This window comes from Phascolarctos cinereus, unplaced genomic scaffold (genome assembly GCF_003287225.1).
Source record: "Phascolarctos cinereus isolate Bilbo 61053 unplaced genomic scaffold, phaCin_HiC Scaffold_3;HRSCAF=262, whole genome shotgun sequence".
NCBI lineage: Eukaryota > Metazoa > Chordata > Mammalia > Diprotodontia > Phascolarctidae > Phascolarctos > Phascolarctos cinereus.
This window is the reverse complement of record NW_027555736.1, coordinates 31,464,632-31,487,353: the sequence shown is the minus strand read 5'-3', so window position 1 is coordinate 31,487,353 and position 22,722 is coordinate 31,464,632. Positions and strand designations below refer to the sequence as shown.

Sequence of the window (22,722 nt, the reverse complement as noted above, 5' to 3'; positions counted from 1 at the left end):
GACACAGTTTCAGTGAATGCTGACCTATAGAGAACTTGAACCTACCATAGCCTTTTCTGGGGGCCCTGCCCTATGAGTAGGGGGAGGGGTGCTTTCAGATACTACACATATATTCCGAGCTGGTAGAGACCTTAAAGGTCAACTTCTCATTTTACAGATGAGGAAAGTGAGGGCCCAGAAGGTTTAAATGACTTGTCCACAGTCACTTGGGGCTTGTGCTGGGGCTCAGACTGAAGTCTTTGAACCCCAAATACAGTTGTCTTTCCATTGTACCAGCAGTAAGAAACAGAGAGAAGGTTAGGATCCAGGTCTTCCGACCCTAAGAGCAGTACTCTTTCTGTTACAATGTGCTGCTACACCCACGATAATCAGGCAAACCTTTTTATTTTTTTTACCCCCCCCCAATTTTTTCACTTGTCCTTCTCCCTTCCTGACTAGCAGTGTGGATAGGAAAATCTAGGTCATTTGGTGGGTACGAGGACAATTTGGGTTTAGGTAGACCTCCGTTCCCACCCTCCATAATAATCCTTTTTTTTATGTGCCTTATTTGTATGCCTTATTTTTATAAGCTTTGTGTAGCTTATTTATGCCTATGTAAACTTTATGTAGTTTACTTATACCTTATGTTGCTTATTTATACAAGCTATTTTTATATTTATTCCATCTCTGCAGCTCCATGGGCATCTGGGCAGGAACCGTGATTGCCATGTTCCAGGTCTCTAAGCCAGTTAGTGGTGGAATCAAGACCAGTATCCAGGTGTCCTAATTACTCACCCCCTGCTCTTTCCACTTGCCTGGCTGCCTTCTATGGAACTGAATTTTCCTCAAAAGGGAAACTTAAATCAATTCAGTTAAATTCAGCGTATATTGTAAAGGAATATGTGTGCTGAGCCCTGTGTCAGGCACTGGGAGCTATGTAGGGTTTGGGTAAGAAAAGTCTTTGTCCTCATGGAGCTCAGAGTTCAGCAAGATGAGACAGAGGGACTGTGAATAGATGCCTACACTTGGAGTCAGCAAGAACCCAGTTCAAATCCTGTCTCTGCTAGTTATTAGCTATGGGACCCACAGGCAAATCAATGAGCCTCAGTTTCCTTATTTGTAAAATGGGGATAATAACACCAGGCACTAGCTCCATCAGTCAACAAGCATTATTCAGCACCTGCAACTTGGGCTCTCAGAGGTAAGCTTTCATTTTCTCTTGCTCCAAATCATTCCACTCTCCGCCATGTCACTTCTGGCCTGCTCAGCATGTGCTCAGCCAACAGCCTCTCCTTTCTAACTCTGTTGCTGTTGTTCAGTCATTTTCAGTCATTTCTGACTCCTCATGACCCCATTTGGAGTTTTCTTCGCAAAGATACTGGAGTGGTTTGCCATTTCCTTCTTCAACTCATTTTACAGATGAGGAAACAAAGGCAAACTGGGTTAAGTGACTTGCCCAGGGTCACACAGCTAGTAAGTGCCTCAGGTTGGATTTGAACTCAGGTTTTTCTGACTCCAGGAATGGTGCTCTATCCACTGTGCCTTCTCCCATTAGAACTCAAACACCTTGAGGGCAGGATTGTCTCAATGGCTTGCACATATTTGGGTCTCAAGTGCTAAGCAAGGTCCATGGTACCTAGTAAGGGCTTTTTCATTTATTCATTCAATCAATCATTCATTCATTCACATATTAGGTGCCAGGTCCTATGGGCACTGGGGGTATCAAGATGAAAATGAACAACTTCTGCCCTCAAGGAGCTTCCATTCTTCCAGGGGGGACAAGGTATAAACATATAAGGTAAATTTGGTGGCAGGAGATCATTAGGGGCTGGGCAAGGGGGTTATGGAAGACTTTATGGAAAACGTGGCACTTGTGGCTCAGATATAGTAAAGTGTATAACATGCTCTGCATACTTTAAAGCTCTAGAAATGCCAGTTAGCAGCAGCAGCACCACCGTAGGGTGCTACAAGATAAATGCATTACAAAGAGGGAAATAAAATTTTATTTGGAGGAGGGTGCTTGGGGGGAAAGGGGGAAAGGCAGTTCAGGTCAACTATAGTTACACACATTCACTTTTATAGGATCATATGATTTAGAGTTGGGAGGACCTCAGAGGTCATTTTGTCTATATGGGAAACTAAGGCCCAGAGAGGTCCAATGATTTGCTCAAGGTCACGCAGGTAGCAAATGACAAAGCCAGGATTTGAACCCAGATCCTCCAACCCTAAACTGGCATACTTTTTTCCCCTTTTTTTTACTGACCTATGTTGCCTCCAAGTTACAACTGGAGAGTTAATAAATTCTTAGTGATGACTTAACCCAACTGCTTTATTTCACAGATGGGAAAACTGAGTCCAGACAAGGAAAAGACTTATCAAAGGACACACAACAAGTTAATGGCAGAGTTTTGATCTGAATCCAGGCCTCCCGGTTTCAAATTCAGCAGTAAAACACGCTTCCTCTCATCCAGCTCAGGGAGGCCAATAAGGTTTTATAAAGTTTATAAGTAAAACCCCCCATTAGACTCCTGCAGGATGATTGAATTTTTGCTTACAGCTGGGGTCATGTTACCCCCCCAGCCCAACACACATACACACATAAACACTGGTGGCAGATGGGACATTGTCCAGGGTCATGTCTGCAACATTCCCCCCAACCCACGCCCTTCTTGCCCAGGCTGCTCCTTACCTGGGGGACAGTTACATCTCAATGATGTATCCCGGGGCTCTCGTCGCCTGGTCAAATGAAGTTTCAGTTTCTATAGGAGGGAGGAAAGAAGAGGAAAATCAGCTCCAGATCATATAGCACGTCATCATCACAAGGGGTGAGGAGGAAATTGGCTGGGGAAGAGAAGACTCCAAGAGGGGGATTCTGAGTGGAGAACAGATGACTGCTCCTGGATCAAAGACCTAAGTTGAATGGCCTTCAGCTTTCAACCCAGCCCCTGCATGATAGAAGCAGACCGGCAGGGTCCACTCTCTTTGGGTTGGTCTTAGAGACACCAAACCAGACTGTACAACCTGTGAATCAACTACTGTCTGCCTAAGTCACAGTCTGATGCCCACCTGATGACATCCTGTCTTGTGTCTTTGGCTAACTGTTTTCTGTACCTTCTCTCTGTAAACTGGACAGCAAGGAGTGAGTGAATGTTTAGGCCCAAGGCCAGCTTTGCATGGGTAGTAGTGACCCAAAGTGGGGTGATTCCAGGGACATCCGGAAGACTCCCTTCCTCCAACTCATCCCTCCCCCACCAGCCCCTAGATGCCATAAATGCCTTTAACTGGGCACGAGTCTCTTATTAAACGAGCTGAGATGGGGCTGCCATGAAAACAACCCTAGATGGCAGAAGGTGCGGGGGGGGAGCCTTCAGGGTGGGTCATGGGCTGGGTGGATTTAACTGGATTCATTTAGGGCTGGCAAGGACCTGAGAGATCACCTAGTCCAGTCACTTCCTTTTATGGGTAAGGAAATGGTGCCATAGAGAGGAGGAATTAACTTGTTCAAGGTCAGAGGCAGAATTTGAACTCAGTTTCCCCACCTATAAAAAGAGGTACTTTTTTTTCCCAACTCCAGATCTTTAGGTCCCATGATTGTTGAATGGAAATGACTGAGCAAGAGATGTGTCCCTTTCTATAAGCCCAACTGGGGTGGTCAAGGGAGGATTCCTGTTCCCCTTAGCCAAGATTCCAGGTGTCCTCACATAGACCAAACAGCAGAAGGAGCTCATTGCCAGCTATTAAAAATCCTTGTATCAATACCAAAGAGAAAATGCCAATTGGCCATTCATTCCACACTGAGAAGACCAGCTCAAAGTCCCTTAGTGTTTTGTGCCAGGCACCTTTAACCTCGGTGCCGCCTCCTAGATGCAATCTGCACTGGACACTCCCCATTGTTACTCATTGGCTCCAGGGATATAGAGCTCAAGGGACCTTTGATGTCATCTAATCCAACCCCTTCATCTTACAGAGGAGGGAACTGAAGCTTAGAGATATTAAGGAAACTGCCCAATGTCACCCAGGACTAGAACCTCAGAATGTAGTGGAAAGAGCTCTGGTCTCATTTGAACTTGGAAGTCGACTTGGAGCCCCGGCTCCAACACTTCACTAGCTTTGCTACAAGGAGCCAATCACTTCATCTCTTTAAGGAGCACATCCTTTGCCTGGCAATAGACCTTAATCAGATCATAGGATCATAGGATTTAAATTAGAAATCAGAGTCAGCATTTGAACCCAGATTCTCAGACTCCTTACTCTCCTTCACGTGTGCATTCTACACTCTACTGACCTACTTGGTGCTCTCTCAACATGGCGTGCCATCTCTTGCCTCCATGTCTTGGTCCAGGCTGTCTCCCCTCCCCCCCTCCCCCATACCCAGGCCTGGAATGTTCCACTTCTTCACCTCCTTCTTAGAATCCCCGATATCCTTCAAGGCCTTTCAAGAGCCATGCCCCTCATGCGGCCTTCACTGATTCCTTGCAGTGTTAATATCCACACTTCTTCCCCTACCCCAACATTGGGTATTTATTTTTAGTTATCTATGAACTAAATACAGTCTGGGAACCAGAGGTCCAGGCAAGAACACCTCCATCCTGCCTCCAATCTTTCACTCCATGCTTTCTTCCACTTTCCCCCTCCTGTCTGGATACTGACCACCCAACCTTATCACTTTGGGAGGGGTCCAAGAGCCCTTTCCCTACTCTGAACCTTGAGCCACTTCCCCCTACCCCAAAGTGGCAGGCTAGGCCCAGGCACTCCCACTACTGCTTACTTGCTCGAATGTACTGCTTGAATGAACAAAGAGACAGCAACAATATCCCTTCAGGCAAAATGGAAGACCACTGGGCCTTACCATCTGCTCTACCAGCCCTGGTTCTTACCAGCTACCCTGTGGTATGCCTTTTAGACACCTGGGCCCACTAGGGACCATTGGGCTATTCCATCTGTCCTTGAGCTCAACCCTTTCACACATCTCAGGACCTCGGGGGCAGGACTATCTGACTTTTCTATTTGTATTTCCAGTGTTGGGCACCTAATAAGTGCTTTTAAAGTGTCTTTTCACTTACTCATTCATTTATTATGTTGTGTCATCTAGACACGAACCTTAAAGCAATATATAAATGCTAGTTGTCCTTATCCTCATCGTCATCCCCATCTCCCAGGAGGCCCTCAGCTCCTTGAGGGCGGGGACTGTCTCCAATGCCTAGCATAATGTCTGGTATGTAACAGCCACAACTCATAGCATCAAGGTGTGGAGGTGAAAGGACCTCACAGGCCATCTAGTCCAAACCCTTCATTTTACAGATGAGGAGACTGAAGCCTAAGGAAGTGAAGTAATTTGCCTAAGATCCTACAGCAGCAAACGAACAGAATCATGATTCAAACTCCAGAGGCACCAAATTCGGCACCCAAATCAAGCATCTCTCCGCTGTACTCTAATGTTTCTCTGATCAGTGCTGGCTGGCTGGCTGGCTGGATGGATGGACGGATGGATGAATGGATGGACGGATGGATGGATGGACGGATGGACGGACGGACGGACGGACAGACGGATGGATGGATGGATGGATGGATGGATGGACAGACGGACGGACGGACGGATGGATAGATGGATGGATGGATGGATGGATGGACGGACGGACGGACGGACGGATGGATGGATGGATGGATGGATGGATGGATGGACAGACTCCAAATACAGTCCTCTTCCAACATGCTGGATCATTTTGTAGGTAGTGAGATTCAGGGGTGGGTACCACTCCTCTGTTCCCACCCTTCAGAGCTCTGAGCATGACATGGGAAGATGGGATGGCGCCCACTATGTGCAGAGACCTAAGCCAAAGTCTGAGTGCTATGACCCAGAGGGAAAAAGCAGCAGTGGAGGTCTTGGTGCCATCTTGTCCGTGTCTACCCCATTGGTTCGGGTTGAGTAATAGATTCAATACAAGGAGTCCCAGAAGTCTTTGTGCTTAGCTTCATGGCTTAGAACTGAACTTTGGGACAGTCTATTTAAGGGAGGATCTGGACTGAAGCTCAAGTCTTGTGAGCTCACCAAAGGAAAGATGCTCAAAACTAGTACTGTGAGCACCCCAGCTGCCCCACATCTCCCATCCCATTGGTCTAGTACTTTGTTTTGCTTAGACCATTAAAATGATGATAATCATCTGGCAACCAGCAGAAGGGGGAGAGAGTCCGGGTATAAACTGTGGTGACCCACCCTCAAGGGAACCTCTCCATTTCAAGCATTTATAGATGAGGAAGCCAAGGTCCATGAAGACCAAGTGAGGATTTGATGGAACAGGCAGCTGCTCTGCCTTCTAGCAGGTGTTTGCCTTTCCATGCACAGCCCCTAGCACACAGTGGGTGCTTCATAGAACCTTGTTGAGTGCACTTGAACTTAATTGAATTAGCTGCTCCTGCAGCCCCCTGTGGGGGCTCATTTATTTCAGCCTCCCACTCCTGCTGTGTCCCCAAGATCCTGGCCCCCAAATGGGCCACGCCATCTCAGCCATGCCCTTGGGGGAGGGCACAAGTAGTTGATAAATGCTTGAGTGCTGTGGATGTCACACCTCTACCCTCCCCTCCATCCACCCACCATGGCAGGTAGGTACACCAGACAACAAATGTGATAAAGGTTTGGAGGGGGGAGAGAAGCACGTGGACAAGGATGGGCAAGGAGGAAGTGGGATCATGGATCTGGAAGGGGCTCTAGGGACCATCCAACCTCCTATTTTTATAATTAAGGGAACTAATTAACTTGCCCAAAGCTGCACAGGTACTGTGTTACAGGCAGGATTTGAAGACAGGTCCTGTGACTTCTTTTCACAGTACTGCACCATCTCCTATGACAGCCTTGAAGGACCCAGAGGCATGTGGAGGGCATTCTGGGAGGGGGCTGTGAACAAAGACACAGTAGCAAGAAAGGGGAAGATGTGTATGGAATGGAATTTTTCATGAATTAAAACCAGGAACACCGTGTCCTGTACAGTGTTTGGCACACAGTAGGTGCTTTAAAAGGGAATGGCAGGAGATGGATGGGATTGCAATGAGTAGGGATCTATCAGCCAGCTTTGGCTCCCAGTGATGTCCACCCCCCGCCCAGTGGAGTCATACCTAGGAGATGGGAACATGCCCCAAGCACTGTAAGATTCATCCAAGGCACAGGCACATTTCTCAGCCACAAGCCCCCAAGCATGGGTTGTTCTGCCTGGCCAAATCAAAGCAAAGGAAATTGGGAAATCCAAGCCCACGACTCAGAATAATTGGGTTAGGCTGAGAGGAGGGATTTAGGAGAGGAGGTGGTCACTGAAAATGGGCCTACCCAACACAAGGCTCTCCTTACACAGCAAACTTGGCCCAGGATCAGAGAAATACAACTTGACAACCAAAGAGGCCAGAAGAATGAGCTGAAAGCCATCCAGTCCACCCTCCTGCTTCCAAGTGAGCTTTGCCAGATGGGAGGATGATCTCCAGTCTTCTGAAGAGGGAGACAGGGTGGTGTGGTTGGTGTAGACAATTTGGAATGTGGAGTGGGCACAAGAATTATTCAATCTGGAAACAGTTGATGGTCCGGAGGAAGCTGGGGTGGGACAGTGGGGCAGGGGAATGAAAGATCAGATGCATTAGAGCTGGCCAGATCTTTAACAGAGATCACCTAGTCCGGTTGACTGCTTTTTACAGATAATGAAACTGAGTCTTGGAAGATTAAGTGACTTGGCCAGTAGTGGAGCCAGGATACCCCTCCCAAGCCCCCAACTCAAAGTCTCCTGGTCTCTCTGCTAACAAACATGGTCTGCTTCTCAAAGCTTTCCCTCAAAGGATCAGCAACTGTACTGTGATTTTGAGGAGAAAACATGATTTGGGATTTTGTGGTTTATTTTGGACAGGCTTGTGAATTCCTAGATGCAAGTATAAGCCACCTGGCCACACCCACGGTAGAGCCAGGGAAACACAATGAAGAAGTGACTTCCTGCTGGTCCAGGAGATTTGTGAGAATCCTCTAGAGAGGGCACCTCCAACTTCTGGCTAATCTCTTGCTGGCCAGTCAGGCCTGCCTCTTCAATTTATAGCCTCCAAGAATTTCTTGGGAGTCCCTGAAAGATGAAGTGGCTTGTCCAAGGTGACGTGGCCATTATGTGGAAGAAGAAAGATTTGAACCCGGGTTGTCTTGCTTCCAAGGCTAGTTTTCTATCCACTGGGCAGCACTAGGGAGTGGAAGTGGAGAGGGGAGAGAGATCGCCATGGTTTTGCTCAGGTAAAGGCTCCACAGGTGAGACACATTACAATTCAACAATAATTGCCTTCTCCTAAAATGCACAAGAAATGGTGAGCCATAGTGGATGGAGGCCTGGGCTTGGAGTCAAATCAATCAAGGACTTTTTATTAAGAGCCTACTATGTGTCGGGTGCTGGGAATACAAGTACAAAGAGTGAAACAATCCCTATTCACAAGGAGCTCATGACCTGGGTCCAGGCCTTTCCTCTTGACATATACCAGCTGTGTGTCCCTAGGCAAGTAACTTACCCCACAGTGCCCCAGGTAACTGAATATAAATCACAGGAACCATGGCTGATCTGTACTGATAGAGGGAGTGTACACACGAGAGCTCCTTAAGGCCATGAAATCAAATTTGAACCAACCCCCCACCCCCCATCTACTTATTTCTCTCTTCATTGGAAACCAACATGCCATAGAGAAGGTCTTCCTTTGGACTTGGTATAGGCAACTGTGGCTGGGGATCTGGGAAAAAACTGGGAGATGGGTCTAGTGACAGGGGTGTTGAATGTGAAGACGAGGGGGGTGAAGAGGTCAGTGAGTCCATCAGTCAGTCAGTCAACACCCAAGCACAAATCCTGGATTCAATGACTTAATGAGTGGCCATCTCACCTGGGCTTGAAGACAAGCAGTGATGGGCAACTCACTAGGAATCCCAGGCCTCTTGGGACAGCTTGGGCTTATTCTCTACAATAGCTTCATCTCAGGTTATTGCCATTTAACCCTTCCCGAGTCCTGGCCATTTCGGTGCACTAAGGCTGCCTGGAACCCCTTCCTCAGGAAGTCAGTGTCAGGGTTGGTCTGGGATCCATCTAGGCTATTCAAAGATGTCGTGAATATTCAATCAGGCAAGGGAATGGGACCATCCCAGCTTCTGTCACAAGACTGGAAGACCGATCCAAGGACCATGAGATCTAGAGCTGGCAGTTCTTGAGGTCATCTTGTCCAAACCCTTTATTTTACAGAAGAGGAAACTGAGGCCAGAGAGGGCAAACAGACCTGCTTGCTGGACGGGTTTGACTCTCTTTGGCCACAGATTCAAGCTGGATGAGCATGAACCACCATGGAGGAGCAAAAAAAAGATAGGGCACCTACCCCTGTTTCCAAATTCTACAAATATGTGAATAACAGGTCGAAAATCTGAACTGCAGTCCCTTAGTTATCTGTTCACTTTGGTGTGTCTTGCCTCCTGAGCCAGAGGGAAAGCTCACTGAGGGCAGGGCCCATGCTTTCATTTTGTATTTAGTTTTCGTCATTATCTGGTGTTTGTTTTTTTTTATCCCAGCTCAGCTTCTTTCACACACACACACACACACACACACACACGCGTGCACCGCACGCGCGCGCGCATGCGTGCACACATAGTACCTGGCATAGTGCCTTGTCCATAGAATCCTGACTCTTAGAACTAGAAGGGACCTCAGAAGACATCAAGTCCTTTTCTACGGCAGGAATTCCCTCTACAGCTTTTCAGATGGATGGGTCAATTCTGCCTTTGCTTCATTGAACTCCTCTCATTGAAGCTCTATTTAGCCCCTGCCATGTGCAAAGTGTTTGTGCCTTGGTGGCGGTTGATATATTGGGCTTGGTGTCAAGGAGGTCAGGGATCAAGTCTGGCCTCCAACATGTACTAGCTGTGCAACCCTTTGGTCAAGTCACAACCTCTCTGAGCCTCAGTTTTCTCGTCTATAAAATAGGGCTAACAATGGCACCTCCCTTCCAGCCTTATTATGAGGATCAGCTGAAATAATGTATGTAAAATGGTTGATATTATAAACGTTAAAGTACTATATAATGCTATTATGATGAGATTGAAGGAATGGGCTTGTTTTCCTCTGAAAGGATTGAACTAGACAAATAGGATTTTATAATACCTCTCTAAGCCTCAGTTTCCTCATCTATAAAATGGTGATAATGAAACTGTATTACCCATCTCACAAGGTTGGTGTGAGAGTGGAATGAGGTAACGGGTGTAAAGTGCTTTGTAATTCATCTAAATATCAGCTCACAATAACAAAATAGTTGGCAGGTGAGGAGAACTGTCTAGAGGTGGGAACGTGCAGAGGATACTTAGGTCCCACCTCACTGGAATGGAGGGGCTTTAGTCAAGGCATTGGGGAAGGTAAGGCCATAACGGGAGTTGGGGACCAGATTGGGAAGGGCTTTGGAGGATGCCTGGCATTGTGTGGTTGACAAAATATTCATTATCTACTTCTGATCAGGGGCTGATCTTGAGCCCCTCCCTCTTGCCATCCCTGCCCTGGAGGTCTTGGCAGTAAGAACTAAGGCCTGGCGCTAACCTGCCAAGGAAAAATAGCCTCAGTGTCCCTTTTCAGAGGAAAGGGCCATGAAATGCTGACTGTTCTGCCCCTCTGTGCTTGATTCCCCTTTGAAGCTTTAAGGAAGACTCTGGCTGCCAACAAGGTCCCCACCCCATCCCCCCAGGGTCCCACAGCTGGGTGAACAACAGGCCCCAGCCACAGAGGGCTTTTCTTAGAACCACAGAAGCACAGCCTCAGAGCATGAAGGAAACTTACAGGTCATCTGCTCCAGCTCCTTCATTTGACAAGCCAATGGCCAAGAGAGACTCCAGGGGCAAGAGTGAGCCACTGCTCAAACTGCCAAGCATTGACTAACTCCCTATGATATGGTATATGATAATATGGTATATCCCCTATGATAAGGGGGCTTGTGGGTATAGGAAGGTAGAAGTGAGCTCAGCAAACCAAGACAAACAATTGGGAAGGAGGAAATGGGGGCAAGCGAGAGCTGAGAGGCAAGTGGGGAAAACAGATCCAATCATAAGCTAAAGGCTGAGTGCAGAGCCATGGAGACAGACAGTCCAGTCTATGTAGCACCAACAACTGTGATGGGGCTGGTGCCAGAGCAGGGAAGACACATAACTTCCCTATCTCCTCCCTCTCTCTCCAGAGAGGAAGCCAAATGGTCCCATGGGTTACTTGCTCTCTGGGTAAGAGAAGCCTTAGCTTTTGTTTTCAAATGTTCACTTTGCCTCTTAGCTTTTTAATAGAGACAAAGGTAATAGAGATAAAAATATGTTGAACAACGTATTCATGTCTTTGCAGCAATTTACTTGTTGCTCCCCTGAATAGAGGAAGGGGAACAAGAAAGAACAGTCTCTTTTGAGAAATGGGAGACTCTCTGGCTAGTGGACACTGAACTGGGGGCTTGGAGCTAATTCAGAACTGTTGTTCCCTTGCAGCCTGGGATGCTTACCAGCTCATGTTTTAAACTATGGATATACCTCCAGACTCCTTGTCTTTTTACTTACAGTCTCCCATGCCTGGAAGACTCTCCCTCCTGGTCTCATCTCCTGACTTCCTCAACTAGAGACTTAGCTCAAAACCCATCTTCTTTTTTTTAATACACACACACACACACACACACACACACACACACACATATTTTTAGGCAATTGGGGTTAAGTGACTTGCCCAGAGTCACACAGCTAGTAAGTGTCAAGTGTTTGATCTGAGGCCAGATTTGAACTCAGGTCCTCCTAACTTCAGGGCCGGTGCTCTATCCACTGTGCCGTCTAGCTGCCCCCAAAACCCATCTTCTGCAGGAGGCCTTTCCCCATCCTTCCTGCTTCTAGTGCTTGCCCTCTGAGAGATGCTCTCATTGACACTGTATATACCTTGAATGTGCATTGTTTGAATATTGTCCTCCACATTCAAATGTGAGTTTCTTGAAAGAAGGAACCATATTTTTGCCTTTCTTTTAACCTCAGAACTTAGCACCGTCTCTGGCACATAGGAGGTATTTAATTGAATTTGATGATGATGATGAAATCAATTTGGAATTATGTAAATAAAATGACTAAAATGTCTATACCTATTGACCCAAAGTTTCCACTGCTAAACATACACCCCAAGGAGATTATTGACAAATGAAAGGCTTCCTGTGCACCATAATGTTTCTAGCAGCACTTTTTCAGGTACAAAGAACTGGAAACAATGAAGATGCTTATCAATTAAGAAATAGCTTAGCAGGCTATCATACAATGGGATGACTGTGCTATAAGAAATTACAAGCATAATAGATACAGAGAAGCATAAAAAGACTTCTATGAACTGATGCAAAGGAAAGTAAGCAGAGCCAGGAAAACAATATTTAGAATGACTATACCGATGACAACTTCTAAACCATCAAAATGAACATTGTGGAATTATAAAGACCAAGCTTGGCCCCAAACAAAGGACATGAGAAGACATAGCTCAAGTCCCTCCCTGGGGTGCAGAGGTAGGGACCATGGGTGTGGAATACTGCAAGTGTAAAGTCAAATTTTTTGGTGTTGATCAATTTTGCTGAATTTTTTTCTCTTTTTAAAAATTATTTGATAAAAGAGATGGCTGTTTGGGAGGTGGGGGAGTAATGTAGATAACGTAAAAAAACCCAAAAATGTCTCAATGAAATTTATTTGTAAAAGGTTAAAAACAATCCTCCAATTTGAGGTTAATTTATCAGTAGATCAATTCCCTCTATCCAGCTTCTTAAATAGTTACAAATTGAGACAGAGTCTAGAAGAAGGAATGTTTCAATAAGGATCAATCTCTGTGGTCAGTAGGAATCAAAACCTTATTTTTACACAGCAAATTTAAAGTTAATCTATCAGCTGGATTGACCTTTAAATTCCCTTCTACTTGATATCCGTGAAATATTAAAAGACCTAGATAAAGGTTCTCAGCTTGTTGAAGGGGAGGGGTTCCTTATGAAAGGATGTGGACAAGACTTGCCCAAGATGAGGAGTGGATAAGTGGCAATCTGCACCAGGGGATGGAGGGCTCAAACCAGGGATAAGGGAGCCTTGAATTAGCACAGGTAGGTGGCTACTTCCTCTGTCAATTGATCAGGCTGACTTTCAGCCCACATACCTCTCTCTCCCTGGGAACACCTTTCACTGTGCTAACTCCATTTCTTTTCCCTTTACCTCACTGAGGCAGACACCACCCCTACCCTCCCTGATCATTTACGGTGGATTTCACAGGCACTCTGAGCCTCTTTTGATCTTCATTTGGGTTTCTGTGATTTACCAACAGCTCTGCAGCTGGAAAAGTCATTAGGGTCATGCAAACCCAGAGAACATGGGGAAGCCACCCAGGAGGATACCATGGGGAAGGACAAAGAGGAGCCAAGACAACTGCTGTATTGCCGCCCCCTCTTCTGGGCCTATTGGCGCTCTCAAAGCCCCTTTCTGTCTCCCTTCAGTTATCATTATATTCTGTTCCTTCTCCAACAAGTGGACACCCAGCTCTGGAGGGGTGAGGGAGGCTGGTGACTTGGCACAGCCCTGCCTCACTTAAATCCAATTCACCTGCAAGTCAAGACATCACCTTGCAGATGTTATGGTCCTCTTGAAGAGCGAAGGACAGACGAGGTGCAGCCTTGGGGAAAGGCACACCCAGAGGCGGCTCATTCCACTTGGGCACAGTGCTGCTACCAAGCGTTCCCCCTCTCTTGGGCCTGAATCCTTCTCTCCACAGCTTCCACTGACTGCTGGAGCCGAGCAGAGAATGAGGCTTAATCTCTGTTCCACATGACAGCTCTTCAAATCCTTGAAGACAGCTCTTCGTGCTCTCCGAAATCTTCCCCTCTCTGTGCTATCTCAGCTCTCCTCACCGATCCTCATATGGTAGGCTCACTCTCCAGCCTGCTCACCACCCCCCTCACCGTCCTCTGCACACATGGTGCGAGGGAAAAGGACCCTGTCTTTGGGGGGCACTGGCCTTGGGTTCAAATCCCACCTCGGAGGCTCGCTACCTGTGTGACCTCGCCTGTGGCCCAGGCACGTTTTCTCACCTTTAAAATAAGGGGGAGGGCGGGGCAGGATGGACTAGATGGCTCTAAATCTGTGATCCCCTGACTCCATGCTCTGTCCTGTGATCCCCAGGACCAAGCCCCAATATTCCAGAGGTAGGGGGACCAGGACAGTCAATGGCAAAGAGGGCCCCCCTCCTCTTTCTGGATGCTTCTGGCAGTCTCTAAGCATGTCAGCTTTTCTGACCGCCACATCACACTGCTGACTCAGAGTTGGAAATCTGGCTTCCACCTGTGTTTCCAGTTCTCTCTCTCTCTCTCTCTCTCTCTCTCTCTCTCTCTCTCTCTCTCTCTCTCTCTCTCTCTCTCTCTCTCTTTCCCAGCCTCCCTCCACACCTCCCTCCCTCCACTCCTCTCTTTCTCCCTCTCCCTCCTCCTCTCCTTCTCCCTTCCTCTCCCTCCCTCTCTCTTCTTCCTCCCCATTTTCTTACTTATGCTCCCCTTTTTTTCTTTCCTTCCCCATCCTCTTCCTTTTCCTTTTTCATCCTGACCATAGATATCTTCCCCACTAGACTGTCATGGGCTCTTGAAGGTGAAAAGAACCTTAGAGATCATCTAGTCCAAAGCCTTTGTTTTACAGATGGGGAAACTGAGGCCCTGAGAGAAGTGGCTTGCCACACAGAGCTCTTTCAAGGTTAAGACTTGCAGTGAAGGAAAGGTGGCACGTTAACCTGTTGGGGGAGGTACGGACACTGGGGTCTGGTGGAAAGACAGTGGAGTCCTAGGTTCAAACCTTGATTCTGCTACTTATTGTGTGACCTTGGAGAAGTCACATAAATTCTCAACTTGTATCTTCTCACTATCAAATGAGGAGTTGGAATAGATGATCTCCAAGGTCCCTTCTAGCTCTAAACCACTACCCTTTATCATAGGGTCATCAAAATCATAGACTCAAGCTGGAAGATTGTTAGGGGCCACTGAGTGAGTCCTGGGAAACTGAAGTCCAAGGAGATTTAGTGACTTGCTTAAGATACACAGATCATGTTAGAGGCAGGATTTGAACCCAAATCCTAAACACCTGGTTTTTCCCCCACTGTACCATGCTAATGGTCAGGAAGGGTGACTAAGCTCGGGAGATCAGGCCTTGGCCTTGTTACCCAATGTGGGAATCCATAAGGTTACTGGGCAGTTTAGGAGGTTGGGGGGATTAGACACAGAAACTTAGGGAAGAGTCAAACAAAATTCTTCCCCCTTGGACTTATGAGTCAGCCATGGGCTTCCTTCCCAGCCACACCACTAAAAGATCACCCAGTGACTCTTCTGTGGCTCTCTTTTCATTTCTAGAAGGTCTCTCCCCACCTCTCCCATACAGGCCCAGGTTAGTGTCTTCAGGATCTTCCCCGGTTCCTCTCCCCCTCTCCCCTCCACTCCCCTTCCCCCAAGGAACTCTCTGACTGTGACTTGCCAGCCACAAGATAGGCCAGCTTTCTTTGGCGGACTTCAGTTGTTGTTGTTTACCCTTCATTTTAGAAGAGGATCGATGTCATTGCAGGGTGAAGATTACTGGATTTCAGGAAGGCAGAGGTGCTCCGAGTCGTCAGCCTCACTCTCTCGTTCAGAGTCACCCGAGGCCAGTGGCAGGACAACACTCACGATGACCGGGGATGCTCTGGGATGCAGTGAATGACCTTGCCATCTCTGATGTCTGACTAAGCTCTAAGCACTCCACGCCACCTGCTTCAGCTGCCTTCGTGGCCATTGGGATAAATCGTTCTCATCCACCCATTCCACTTCACACAATTGGGGTAGACATCCCCCTAACACACCAATGGGTTTAAGGCCTGTTGACTGTCCTCAGCCTGGTTTAGCTCTTCTACTGAGACAATTTCGACAGAGTGTGGCTGCTGGGCATGGTACAGCCTCTTGGAGCCACAGGGGAAGAGTTGGCAGACAGGTGGACAACACAGGTGGATGGGCAGCCCAGCAAAGGGCTTAGGAAGCCCTCACACCAGAGGAGCTGGTTCTCCTTGAATACCCCACACACTCCTTTGGGTATGGCAGACAGCAAGACTCACAACCCAGGGGTCAGAGCGTTTTGAGTCTAATGTGGGAATTCATTCATTCCCTCGACAAATGTTTATCGAGAATTTACTGAATTCACTGCACAGTGCTAGGTACTAGGTTTAAAGAAGATGTCACCCTGCCTTTACGGAGCTTGTAGTCTAGTCGTGAGACAAGACAAGGCAAAGATAACTCTGGTATGCAATAGTCAACTCCACCTATCATGTAGAGGGTAGGATTATTCTTTCACTCATCTGGCTTTGGAACCTCAGCGCCATCTTTGACTCCTTGTTCTACCTCACTCCACAGATCCAATCAGGGGCCAGATCCTGTTTTTACCTCTTCTACAGCTCCCACATCCATCCCTTTCTCTCCACTCATGTAGTCACCAGCCTGATTGCAGCCCTTCTAGCCTCTTGCCTCAACCATTGCAATAGCTCTCTAACTGGTCTCCCCTCCTTAAGTTTCTTCCCACTTCAGAACAGCTTTTGTTGTTCAGTCATGTCTGACTGTGACTCCATTTGGGGTTTTCTTGGCAGAGATACTGGAGTGGTTTTCCATTTCCTTCTCCAGCTCATTTGACAGATGAGGAAACTGAGGCAAACAGGGTAAAGTGACTTGCCCAGGGTCACACAGCTACTAAGTTACAGAGGCCAGATTTGAACTCAGGAATGTGAGTCTTACTGACTCCAGGCCCAGCACTCTATCCACTGCACTACCCACCAAAGGGATTTTTCTTAACTGGACATCTAACCCTGTCACTCTCCTAAAACTCTAATGGCTCCCTACCACCTTCAGAATCAAAGAAAAACTCCTCTGTTAGTCATTTCATTTTTTTTCACAGGGCAGCACCATCTTGCCTTAAGCCTTATTACCTATTACTCCTCTCTTTGTCCTTTATCTGCCATCACCATGCCTTGGCTCTGGCTGTCCCCAGTGCCTGGAATGTTCAACCTATTCAGGCCCTGGTTTCCTTCAAGATTCAGATCAAACCTCCTTCCACATGAGGTCTTCCCTGCTCCCCCAGCTGCTCCTCCACCACTTCTAACTTGTGCGTGTGCATTGCATATACCAAGAGTGGTATATATTTTCTCCCCCTTTACTATTAAACTGTTGAGGAGAATGGTTTTATTTTATCTGATCTCCAGCGCTTAGCACCATGCCTGGAAAACAACAGGTGTTTAATAAATGCTTATTGATTGATTGATAAAGTATTTCCTCTGTGAAATACTTTAGGCACTGTAGTAGGTACTGGAGATAAAAAGATGAACATGAAAGTTCCTACCCTCAAGGACTATAGGATCATAGATTTGTAGCTAGAAAGGGCCTTGAACAGGCATCCACATTCCCCACTTGATAAATGGTCAAAGGATATGAGCAGGCAGTTTTCAGAAAAAGAAATCAAACCTATCAATAGTCACATAAAAATACTCTAAATTACTATTGATTAGAGAAATGCAAATTTAAACAACTCTCAGGTACCACCTCACACTTATCAGATTGGTTAATATGACAGAAAAGGAAAATAAGAAATGCTGGAGAAGATGTGGAAAAATAAAGACACTAATGCACTGCTGGTGGAATTGTGAACTGATCCAATCATTCTAGAGAGCAATTTGAAGCTATGCCCAAAGGGCTATAAAACTGTGCATATCCTTCGATCCAGCAACATCACTTCTAGGTCTGTATCCCAAAGAGATGAAAGAAAAGGGAAAAGGACCTATTTGTACAAAAATATTTATAACAACTCTTTTTGTGGTAGCAAAGAACTGGAAATTAAGGGGATGCCTGTCAATTGGAGAATGGCTGAACAAGTCATGGTATATGATTGTGATATTATTGTGGTATAAGAAATGACAAGCAGGATGCTTTCAGGTTTTTCTGAAAGCATCCTGCTTGTCATTTCTTATACCACAACTTAACATGAACAGATGCAAAGTAAACTGAGCAGAACCAGGAGAACATTGTACATGGTAACAGCAATATTGTATGATGACAAATTGTGAATGATTTAGCTATTCTCAGGAATGCAATGATCCAAGAAAATTGCAAAGAACCCATAATGAAAAATTCTGTTTACCTCCAGAGAAAGAACTGATGAACTCTGGATGCAGATAGAAGCATACCTTTTTAAACTTTATTTTTATTGTATCATTTTGTTTGTGTTTTCTTTTGCAACATGGCTAATATGGAAGCATTTTGACATGATTTCACATGCACAATTGATATCAAATTGCATGCCTTCTCACAGAGGGAGGAAGAGCAGGAAGGAGAGAGAAATTTGAAACTCAAAATTTTAAAAAAATTGTTAAAATGTTTTTTTTATATGTAATAGGGATATATTTAATGAAATAAGTAAAAATAATTTTTTAAAAAGGGAATCTAGTCTACCACTACTTCCCATTTTACAGGGAGGAAACTGAGGCCCATAGAGGTTATTGGCCCATGGTCACACAGCTAATAAGTGTCTGAGGTGGGATTGGAACTCAGGTCTTCTGATTCTAAGTCCTCCAATCGATCTGCTACACTTTACCATTCTGTTGCAAGGAGAAGCGTAACAGAAGTGCAAGCCAAGTGTTGTGTGAGAACTGAGGGTAACATGAAGAAACCAAGGCCGTGTCTTGCTGTTGGCACATGGACTAGATCCCAGATATCCTGGGCCCCCCAGTGCTGGATGCTCCCACTGCCATTCACCATAGCCTGGAGGGCTCCAGACACCATTGCTGGTGCAGACCCACCAGGCAGTCTAGCCTTGTCCTGCCCTTCTTCCCTTGATCAGTCCAATCGAATTCCCCCACCCTTCTCTGAGCCGTGGGAATCTCATTCTCTTAGTGTCCAAGGCTGGGGAAAATCCAGTCAAACCAAGCAGAGGCAGCCCCCAGATATGGGAGGTCCTTCCTTGACTGATTTGCTTGGAATGATGTTTTCTTCCCTAAAGCAGCATCCTCAATATCATGGAAAGAACCTTGGATCTGAAGTAAGAAGACCTTGGTTTTGAGCCTCAGCTAAGTTACTATGTGAGTTTGGGCCTCTCTCTGGGCCTCAGTTTCCTTATCTATAAAATGAAAGGATTGAACTGTTCCTTCCTTTTCTAAATCCTATCTGAATCACATCTATCCTTCAAGACCCAGCTTACATGTCACCTCCATGAAGCCATTAATGCTCCCTACCCCCTCTGTGTGTGTGTGTGTGTGTGTGTGTGTGTGTGACACAGGACAGAGAGAGGGCGCAAGAGTGGGTGTTTGCTTGTGTGCACATACACACACACACACTCACACACACACAAACACACACCAAGGATTCCTTACTCCTCTGACCTCCTTCAGAATTAAGACTTCTGGGTTGAATGATGTTAAGTTTTAATTCAAAGGTCAATTATCAAAGAGCTGTTTCATCATGTGAAAGGTCTTATGCTAGCTAGAGGATTCAAAAATCACAGTTGCTGCCTTCAAGGAGCTTATAGTCTAATAGGAGAATGTGACATGGACATAAAGGAGTATAATACAAGGTAGAATATGACAGGAGTAGGGCAAAGAGCTATAAATTTTCTAAATAAGATTGGGAAAGGGAAGGATGGATGAGCCTCAGTTTCCTCATTTGTAAAATGAAGGAGCTGGACTGGATGGCCTGAGTTCCCTTCCGGGTCTAGTCTATGTTTATGATCCAGTGGCTGTGTGTAATCCTGCTCAACTTGATTAACCTCAATCTCAATTTTCCTGCCTGTAAATGAAGACAATACTTTTATTACCTACCTCCCAGAGCTATTTATAGGTTCGTAGATTTAGAGCTCTAAGGGATGTGGGAGGTCATCAAGTCCAAATCTTTCATATTAAAGAGGAAGAAACTGAGGCCCAGGAAGGGGAGATGGTTTGCCCAGGACACACAGGAAGGAAGCGGCCTGGCTGGGATTCAAACCCAGGTCCTTACTCCAAATGGTGAAAAAAGAAGGGGGTTTTAAGTGCTACCCAAAAAAGAAAAAATGAATTATTGTACTAGACTCAGAGGTCTGGGGGTTTTACCTTCAGTGGGGGAGGGATGTGGTCAGACCTCTGCAAATTTCAGGAATGGTAAGAAAGATGAGTGGGAGGCAAAGAGGCCAAGTAGGGGCTACTAGAAGAGAGGAGTTGAGAGCCTGCCTGATCTAATGTGATGGTTCTAATGGGAGTGAAGCAGAAGACAAATAGTAGAATCTCAGACCCACAGGCTAGAGCTGGTCAGGCCCTTAGAGCTCATCTCCATGGGTTTCAGTCTTAACTATCAGCTGCCTGAAGACAGAGCCAGGGGTCTTCTCTCTCATCCCCGGCAGCGTGAGCTAGGTTTACTGTAGGCTCTCAGTAAGGACTTGAATTAAATCCGCCTAACTGGATGCCCAGCCTCAGGCAAACCATGGACCAGAAGCGTGAGGGACCTCAAGGACTATGGGAGGGAAGTGTCCCAAAGCAGGAGGGCATCCGTAGGATTGTCTCTGGAGACCCTGAGGGTGACTCATTCCCTTTTCTCCCTCTTCTCCACAAGGACAAGGCAATAAAAGCTGGGCAATTGGGGGAAATGGGGGTGGGCGGAACTTTCGGAAGGGAAAAATGCCCCCAGGGGCCAGTTTTGCCTTCGCACACCAGGGCACTCTTCCCAACGCAGGGGTGGGGGTGGGGACCTCGGACTGGGATCGGGCCTCAGAGGCCGGCTGGAGTCCAGTCCCTAGCTGGAGTGGGGGTGGAGGGAAGTCGTGAAGCCACCACTTTTTCCAGGCCAGGGCACCAAGGAGACATCCCAGCTCAGGGGGCAGGGCGGGAAGGGGAAATAAAGGCACTAGACCACAGGGGACCAAGAGCTCTGGGTCTCCAGGGCCCGACTTGGTGTGCCACTCCGGCCAGTACCTACAGGACTGGGGTAAGCGGAGGCAGGTGGGAGGTTGCTGCGGGCGGGATAGCTTTGTGGCTTAGCTACCGTGGTCAGTCACCGGGAGCGCGATCTATGATCAAAGCTATTTGCCCATTCCAACCTCCTCCCTATCAGTACCTGCGCTGGGGTGCGGGCTCACAACGGCGCGAGCGCATCCAGTGGATTTCATGGCCATCTCCCTGCCAGAAACTCATCTCTTCCGCCAACTTCCTTAAAGTCGCCCACCCTATTCCCAGTCCTCTTCCCCAATGTGCCCAAGTCCTGGGAACTCAAGAGGCGCCCAGGGTGCAGAATCCGGCCCCCAGAACATCAGAGATAATATAGAACTAAATTAAACACTTGAAGAGATAAGGGGGTAAGTGCAGGATGGCACCGGACCGGGAAAGGAGTAGCCAGACAGAAGGAGAAAAAAGAGTAATAGACAAAAAATGACATAAGGAAAGATAGTGGAGATAGAAAGAAAAAGAGAAAAAAAAGGAGAGAAGGCAAGAGAAGAGGTGAAAGCCAGGGAAAGAGAAGGGAAGGGAACAACTGAGGAGAGAGAAGAAACGCAAAGAGGCAGAGAGTTACAAGGGGAGAGGGGAGAGACAGAAGAGGTAAGAGAAGAAAACGAAGGAGAGGAAAAACAGGAGGCAGAAAGAAGGGGAGAGGAGAAAAGAGAGTGTGGAAAAGGAAAAAAAATTGAGCTAAGTAAAGGAAAGATAAAGAAAGAGAGACTACGAAAAAGAGAAGAGGAGAAGTGAGGAGGAGAGAAGGGCAGGGTAGTTAGTGGTAGGGGCAGGGGCAAGGCAGGGGCAGAGCAGAGCAGGGCAGGGCAGGGCCCACAACAAAGAGCACCGACCTCCTCCAGCAGCTGGTTGACTCTTCCCAAAATAGCCTCCTCCATTTGGTGCGCGGCCAGCCAGGCGGGGGGCTGCGGGGGCTGCTGCGGGGGCGGGCGCCGCTGCTCAGCTTCCAGCCGACCCAGGCGGGACTGCAGCTCCGCGCTCCGAAAGTGCACTAGGAGGCTGAGCGCCAACGAGAAGAGGGACACGCCGCCCAGCAGCGCGCAGCTCCGGGGCAGCGGGGGCCGGGGGCACGGCTCCCCCCGGGCCGCTGCCGCCGCGTCGCTGGCCCCTTGGCGAGCCTTGTCCTCGATCATGCCCGTCCTCCGCGGTCCGCCAGCCCAAGAGCCAAGAAATAACTGAAGCGAGGCTCGGGTCCGCTCACAGTCTCCCTCGGGCGTGGGGACGCTCAGGGGGGCAGCCAACCAGCAGCGCGGAGGACGGGGTTGAGGGGCACGGTGGTGGCGAGGTCCGGCGCGCAAACTTAGAGAGCCAAACGGGCCGCGCGCGACGCGCAGGAGCCAGTCCTAGGCTGGCCAGGCGGCGGGGCCGAGGCTTAGCGCGCTCTGTGTTCGTCAGTGCCGGTCAGGGCTTGTGTGGAGAGGGAGCGAGGTCCAGAGAGCGAGCCAGCGAGCTAGTGTCCTCCCCCTCTTGCTCTTCCTCCTCCTCCTCCTCCTCCTCCTCCTCCTCCTCCTCCTCCTCCTTCCTCTGGCTGGGGTGGGTCCCCCCGGGGTTTGTCAGTTTCGGTTCCGCGGTGGAGCAAGGGAGGGATCGGCTAGAAGAGTCCCCATTAGAGAGAGATGTTTGCCACCGCCGCCTCCTCGGAGGTGTGCCGGGCCCGGCTCGGGCGCCTCTGTAACTTGACACACTCCCCAGCTACAGGGATCCGATGAGCAAGCCCTGCTGCATC

At 47.7% G+C, this 22,722-nt stretch overlaps 1 protein-coding gene across 1 annotated transcript in view; it reads right to left on the bottom strand.

The window, feature by feature from the left end:
• Positions 1-22,478, bottom strand: part of LOC144456383 (collagen alpha-1(XIII) chain-like) — a 29,400-nt gene extending 6,922 nt beyond the window's left edge. Inside the window, exons 1-2 of the mRNA XM_078151591.1 lie at positions 21,830-22,478; positions 2,669-2,738 (exon numbers count right to left, since the gene is read on the bottom strand). Of these exons, the coding sequence (XP_078007717.1) occupies positions 2,669-2,738; positions 21,830-22,129 (370 nt within the window). The 5' untranslated portion in view covers positions 22,130-22,478. The remainder of the gene's footprint in view (positions 1-2,668; positions 2,739-21,829) is intronic.
• Between the last annotated feature and the right edge of the window lie 244 nt (positions 22,479-22,722).